We start from the raw sequence: 7,597 nt of genomic DNA on the forward strand, positions 1-7,597 counted from the left end.
TCATTGAGTTTTGTCCCATGCGTGCACTATTCACATCTGCTCCAAGCTTCAGCAGTAACTTTACTATCTCCAACTTTTTATTATTAACTGCATAGTGCATTGGTGTCTGATTTCGTGCATCAAAGACATCTATTTCAGCTTTTCCTTCTCTTATCAAAATCTTTACAACTTCTGCATGTCCTATCCCTGCTGCTAGATGTAATGGTGTATGATGCAGAGCATTTCGTACATTAACGTCAATACCTTGTATCTTGAAAAAAGCATCTAGTGTTTTTAAGCTTAAGCATTAGGTGGAGAAGGGAAGAACTCTGGAAGATTCCTTAGATATAAAATCTGTAGAAAAGAAAAGAGTTCCCTTCTCAAAAGTAGAGGCTGGACGGTATCGTAGAAAGGCCTAAATGGTTCTAATTCTGTATTCACAAGGTAAGCCTTACTTTTCATTTTTAATAGTAGTATATGGAGTTATATATGATCAACAACTTTTTAGGTATAGATGTTTCAAAAGAACGCTTTGATGTTTCTCTCTCATTCATAAGTAAAAAAGGAAAGCGTGAAACTAGGAAAAGGAAATTTAAAAATGATGATACTGGGTTTCAAGGTCTACTGAACTTTCTACAAAAACATAACGTAGAAGAAGTAAAAGCTTGCATGGAATCCACTGGTTGTTATAGCGAAGCTTTGGCTGAGTTCCTCCACAACGCTGGATATTTCGTTAGTGTTGTAAACCCAGCTTGCATAAGATTTTATGCAAAAAGTAAGCTTACACGACAAAAGAATGACCAGACTGATGCAGAGATTATTGCAGATTATTGTCAAAGACAGGAACCTTCTCGTTGGACACCACCTTCTCCTGAAAAGAAAAAATTAAAACATCTTTATCGTTGCTCAAATGCGTTAAAGGATGAGTTAACATTAGCAAATAATCATTTAGAAAAGAAAGAGAGACTGCCTAAAGAAGTTGCAAATGCTTGGGAAGACCTTGCAATGAACATAGAGCAAAAAATAGAAACAATAAAAAACTCCATACGCGAACTATTAAAACAACACAAAGAATTGTTGGAAGATTTTCAACTCCTATTAACTATTCCAGGAATAGGAGAGGAAACAGCAATAGCTATTTTAGCTGAAATTCCTGGTATAAAAGCCTTTATAAATGCTAGGCAATTGGCAGCATATGCTGGAACTATACCACAAAATATAACATCAGGCTCATCCGTACATGCCAAGCCCAGATTAAGTAAAACCGGTTCACGAACATTACGTAAAGCAATGTACTTTCCTGCTATAGCAGCTAAAAAGCATAATCCTATCATTATGGCTTCTTGCGAAAGATTAAAAGAGAAAGGCAAGCATGCTATGGCCATAGTTGGTGCTGCAATGCGTAAGTTACTTCATATAGTTTTTGGTGTTTTAAGTTCAAAAAAGGCCTTTGATCCAGATCATATCAAGAACTATAGGGCTAAAAGGTTAACTGAAGGTTTAGTACTTTAAAATCAAAAAATGCTTCTAATTCATCTTATGTAAAATGGCATCTTACACAAATTTATTGAATGTTGTTGGTTAGTGGATATGTTGATAAGTAAATTTCTGCTGTTTTATATGTAACTAATTTACTTATCAACATATCCACTAACTATAATCTGTATACTGCTACACAGTTGGAAGTATTTTTTGATTTTATTATGCAATTTGGAGAATTTTTATGACTTTTTTGTTGACTAACAAGACGGTATCTTTTCTAGTGAAGATTGCTCTCAAATCGCAATGTTCGTACAGTTGTGTGTCTGGGCACTGGATGCGTTTGAAGCAGCTTATAAGATTTTTGATTATATATCATCAAGTATAGCGTGATTAACTTCGACTTTATACTTTGATTCCAGATAGCTAATTAATTGCTCTTTTAGCGATATCATCACACGTTTTCCGGTGTCAAGCATGTTTAATTTGCCATTTGATGAATGCATTTCTTTTAGAACACCTATTATAATTTCATTATTGTATTGAATAGGGTCTGTCACTGAACCAGTTGTTTTCATATTGAAAATCTCTTCTACAAAAGAAAATGGGTAGTTTTGTTCATTGCGATGCATCTGCTGATCTTCAACTAATTCCACACCTTGAATTTTTTCCCAATCTGTTTTTTCTCTTAGTTGAACTGCAAACTCTTGCCCAATTTTAAACATTCTTTCTTTTATAAACTCACTCTGCCAAAGCTCTACTGCTGATGCCCTGCCTTCTTCAAAACTTTGTGATTTAGGTGGAACGATATCGATGATTTTTACACTAACAACAGCGTCCCCAACGCCCTTAAAATAACCTTTCTGATCCTTTTCTCGCGAAAAAATGAAAGAAATCAAATCACTAGAATCTCCTACGTTATTACCGCTTTGATCTTTTCCACTCGCATCTACTGGACCAATAGTTTGTATAGGTAAATTATATTCACTCAATATTTCTTCGATTGCTGAACCATTGTATATCTTATAGTTCACTTGGTTTATGAAATCATTGACTCTTTCAAAAGACTTTTGGTTAGTTAAAACTGACTTTATGTCTTTTTTTAAATCAACTAAGTCTTCATCAGAGATTTGATGCGCACTTTCCACTTTTATTATGTGCCAACCAAAACTGCTTGCTAAAACTTCACTTACTTCACCTACTTTAAGAGCAAACACCTTCTCTCTCATGTCTTCCGGTAGAAAATCCTTAGTTATATTATTTACTCTAGTTTCTTCAAGTTCTGCTTTGCCAAACTCTTCTACTATCTGTTCAAAGCTTGTTTTACCCTCCTCAAATGCTCTTCTTGCTGTCTCAGCTTCTTCTTTGGTAGAAAATATTATATTAAATATGTCTCTTTGATCTCTAAGTTCTTGTTGTTCTATTATGCCATCAACTTCTTCATCTGAGATCTTGATTTGATCTTCAAAATATTTCTGTTCTAGAGAAATATATTGCGCAGTTCGATACTCAGGATAATAAAAATGGGATTTATTTCTTTCGTACAAATCAAGTAAGGTTTGATCATCTGGTTCAGGAATGTTTGTAACTGCATCTTCAGTTATCTTAACAATATCAACTACTCTAGTTTGGTAGCGACTGTTGTATATCTGCTCATCAATTTTCTCGCCAAAAGTTACCGGATAATTATCTTTAAATAACGAAGTCATAAACATCATTGCAGGCAGGATTTTCTCTAGCTTTGCTATATACTCTTTCTCTGTCATATGCAGGTCATTTAGCGTTTCATGGAATTTGTTTTTGTCAAATTCGCCTTTATCATTTTGAAAGTACTTGGTGTTTTTAATATGGTTTTTTATAGACTCTTCTCCAACTGTCAACCCCAGTTCACTAGTTAGGTTAAACAATAGTTTTTGCTCTATAAGTGCGTTAAGTAAATCATATTTCAGCTTTTTTACTTGTTCTCTACTCGCATCAGATCCAGAAATTTGTTTTCCATAATTTTGATATAGTGATTTATACTCATCTGACGTTATAACTTCTTTTCCAACCCTAGCTACCTCTTCTTTTTCATCATCACCTGATAAAAGGTTGCCAACTCCCACAAAGATTAACAAGCAAGCTAAAAGGACAACAGTTACTTTAGTGAAAAAATTTTTAACATTCATTTTAAACTCAGTTAATTAATGGTTAATTATAGAATAGTGATAATTTAATACTTGTAAACCTGTTGCTTTATTAGATAATATATATAATATATTAACTTAAAATTTAACTCTCTTCTTAAATAGAAACATATGTTTAACTGAGTTATACTATACCTTAAGAAGGGGAAATATGCTTAAAGGTGAGAGCATTTAATTAACTTAAGAGGTGGGAAGTGACAAACAAAAAGTTATTGAATGACAAAATTAATGCTTTTTTAGTTTTAATAGCTTATATTTTAGCTCTGTATAACAGTAATGGATACTTTAAATGGGAGATGCTTTTTTGATGTCAATGGAATCTTCTAAGGGCAATAACGATAGAAATAAACAGTTTCTAGTGCAAATAGTTGCTTGGTTAGTAGACAACACTGGTTTAACTTTTAATCAAATAGCACAATGTTGCAGATTGGCCCTTGAAGAAGTACAAGACATAGCTGATGAGGAAATAGAAGTAGAAAAATATAACCCTATTATTTCTGGAATAATTACTGAAAAAGAAATCGATGATTGCAAAAAAAATCCAAATCGTGTACCAAATTTGATTATAAAAAATATAAAAAAAAGGAGTAAAGCGATTGGTAGCATTCTTGGCTTTGCCTCTACGGCAAGACGTAGAGATAAACCTGATGCGATTTATTATTTAGTAAAAAAATTTCCTATCTTGGACAATAACGTTATAGCTAAATTAATTAGTACAACAAATTACACAGTTGAGCAGGTAAGAGATGGATCTCATCATAACATGCAAAATATAAAACCCCAAGATCCTGTACTACTCGGCTTATGTAGTCAAGAAAATTTAGAAGCAGAAGTGGAAAAAGCAAAAGTAGAAGAGGAGAAGCAAGAAAGGTTAAAAAAATATAAAGAATAGCTATTGAAAATCCTCAAATTTTTGTGCTTTGTTAACATTAAATTAACTTGACTTGCTAGTGTTTATTAGTATAATGTAAGTAAAGTACGGGGTTTAATGATAATTAAGCTTAATACGCACTGAAACTAACTCAGCCTAATTTATTATCTTATAGTCACATTTTAGGTTAGTAAGCATCAATTAAAATTTTTGGAGGATTATGACAACAATCAATGAAGATGTTTTGGCAAAAGGAAAGGTTACAGCTCAACCTGAAAAAAGTGAGCAAATTTACAATAACGATACAGTAAAACAGATGGTCAATGAAGGTACTGAGAAAAACAGAAAAACATTAGATCTGAGCGAATTAAAAGAGAAAACAGCAGAAGAATTGTTAGAGTTAGCTGAAGAAAGAAAAATTTCAACTAACGGTAAAAGCAATGGTAGAATGCTAAAGCAGGAAATAATATTCAGCTTAATGAAAAAAATGAGTGAAGAAGGAGGCATAACCACAGGGAGTGGAATAGTGGAAATATTGCCTGATGGTTTTGGTTTCTTACGTTCAGCAAGTGCAAATTATGCCCCAAGTACCGATGATGTTTATATTTCTAACGGGCAAATAAAGAAGTTTAATTTACGTACAGGAGATATGGCATATGGAGAAATAAGGCCACCTGGTGATAAAGAGAGATATTTTACTTTAACTAAGGTTCAAAGTATAAACTCTACTGAAGTAAGTGAATTAAGAAAGTACGTCCATTTTGATAATTTGCTTCCTCTTTATCCTGAGGAAAGCATAGTACTTGAGTGTAATAATGGTGATGATAAAAAAGGCTTAAGCATGCGTGCTATAGATATAGTAGCTCCTCTTGGAAAAGGGCAAAGAGCGTTAGTAGTTGCTCCACCTCGCACAGGAAAAACTGTATTGCTTCAGCAAATGGCTAACTCTATAGCTATAAATCACCCTGAAGTAGAATTAATAGTGTTACTTATAGATGAAAGACCTGAAGAAGTAACAGATATGATACGTTCTGTAAAAGGTGAGGTAGTAAGTTCTACGTTCGATGAGCCTGCTTACCGTCACGTACAGCTTGCTGAAATAGTAATAGAAAAAGCTAAAAGAATGGTTGAGCATAAAAAAGATGTGGTAATTCTACTTGACAATATTACTAGACTTGCACGTGCTTATAATGCGGTTATTCCTTCGTCTGGGAAAGTTCTAACTGGTGGTGTAGATTCAAACGCACTGCAGAGACCAAAACGCTTTTTTGGAGCAGCTCGTAATATTGAGAATGGGGGTTCTTTAACTATAATCGCCACAGCTCTTATAGAGACTGGTTCAAAAATGGATGAAGTTATTTTTGAAGAGTTTAAAGGTACAGGAAATGCTGAGATCATACTTGATAGAAAACTTTCTGATAAACGTATATTTCCAGCTATTGATATTACAAAATCCGGAACAAGGAAGGAAGAGCTATTAGTTGATAAGGCTATACTAAATAAAATATGGGTGGTGCGTAGGATACTCAATCCTATGGGACCCGTTGAAGCAATGGAATTTTTACGTGACAAACTACTTTTAACAAAGAGCAATGCTGACTTTTTTAACTCCATGAATCACTAAAAGTAAGCCAGTTATGATGGATATGCTGAGCAAAAAGTAAAACGCTCTTATAGCTAAAATAATTTGGATTTACCAAAATATATTTATAGTTAAGTTGGCAATTTACCTTAAGTTAGCGCGTGACACTGGAATAACACCCTTGGTGGTAACAACTAAAGAAAAATATCAACTAGGTTTATAATCTATCACTACCGTGTTTGCAATTTTGTCATGAAAAGCTTGTTTATGTTCATCATCTACTGCACATACTAAAACTAGGATTAGTATAGCTAAAAGTAAAATAGGATTATAAAGCGATATACAGTAAATTATGAAAAAAGCGATGGTTCTTTTTATTGCTTGTATTAGAGTGATCTGCTCAAGTGTATCTTTGTCTCTTACACGCATGCTAAATAACAAGTGCCCTAGAGTGCCGCCAAATTTTACTAGCATGAATATATGAAATATACATGGTATCATTAAAAATAAAGAAAATACAATCGTGGTGATTACAATTATTGCACCCATGATCCCTTGTATTGCGTGTGTAAGTGAGAAACCTACCGCCATTAAAGCAAATGGTATTGCGATAAATAAAATACAATCAACTATAAATGCTAGAATACGCCTTGTCATTGTTGAGTAGTTTACGTTTTTATCCATACACTGCCTATAAAGAAAAATATCAACTAGGTTTATAATCTATCACTACCGTGTTTGCAACTTTGTCATAAAAAGTCTGCTTGCGTTGATCAAATATTGCAAACATTAGAACTAAAGTTAGTATAATAAAAAGGCATCCAGAAACATAGCTAGGCAGAAGATAAGACAGAAAATTATAAATAACCCAAATGCCTTCCCTAAAAATGTATCTTATTGTTGCTTGCATTAGAGTAACGTTTTTAAATGTATTTGCATCTTTTATACGTACGCCGCACAGTAGTCTTCCTGGAGTGCAACCGTACTTCGTTATTGTTAATATATTAAATACTATATATGTTATAAGCAGTGTTGCCATAAGGATTATCCTATGGGTAGATATATCATCTACATCGTAATTTAGAAAAAGGAGTGAAACAAGTGCTATTATCATCCATAAAACACCGTCGATCGCACATGCTGAAACTCGCCTCAGAATCCCTGCATAACTTACTTTAGTATCCATACTCTGCCCATGTTCTACTGTGACATAACTAGTATAAAAATATGTTATTAAATAACCGTAAATATACTAATTTGGGTAATATTAGCTACTTGTGTCACTCTATTATTTGAATTAACATTAAATCATTTACAGTTAGGGAAGTTATGTCAACACCAATCACAGTTGCGTATGGCGACGGTATCGGACCAGAGATTATGGAGGCGGTGCTGTCGATATTGCGCGGAGCGGAAGCGAAGATCTCAATAGATATTATTGAAATAGGGGAACATGTTTATAGTAAGGAATGGTCTCACGGAATTTCTCCAAGTGGTTGG

At 33.7% G+C, this 7,597-nt stretch overlaps 1 protein-coding gene across 2 annotated transcripts; it reads left to right on the plus strand.

The window, feature by feature from the left end:
* The first annotated feature begins 3,770 nt into the window (after window positions 1–3,770).
* On the plus strand, window positions 3,771–6,894 carry LOC123257988 (transcription termination factor Rho 1-like). 2 transcript variants are annotated; one of them, XM_044717917.1, is made up of 3 exons: window positions 3,772–4,019; window positions 4,071–5,891; window positions 5,952–6,894. In XM_044717917.1, the coding sequence occupies exons 2-3, from the start codon at window positions 4,736–4,738 to the stop codon at window positions 6,137–6,139; spliced, it is 1,344 nt and encodes a 447-aa protein (XP_044573852.1). In that variant the 5' UTR covers window positions 3,772–4,019; window positions 4,071–4,735; the 3' UTR covers window positions 6,140–6,894. The 2 variants fall into 2 exon arrangements, with proteins under 2 accessions (XP_044573851.1, XP_044573852.1); XM_044717916.1 differs by having other exon boundaries at window positions 3,771–4,019; window positions 4,071–6,894.
* Window positions 6,895–7,597: the final 703 nt, after the last annotated feature.

This window comes from Drosophila ananassae (genome assembly GCF_017639315.1).
Source record: "Drosophila ananassae strain 14024-0371.13 chromosome 4 unlocalized genomic scaffold, ASM1763931v2 tig00000078, whole genome shotgun sequence".
NCBI lineage: Eukaryota > Metazoa > Arthropoda > Insecta > Diptera > Drosophilidae > Drosophila > Drosophila ananassae.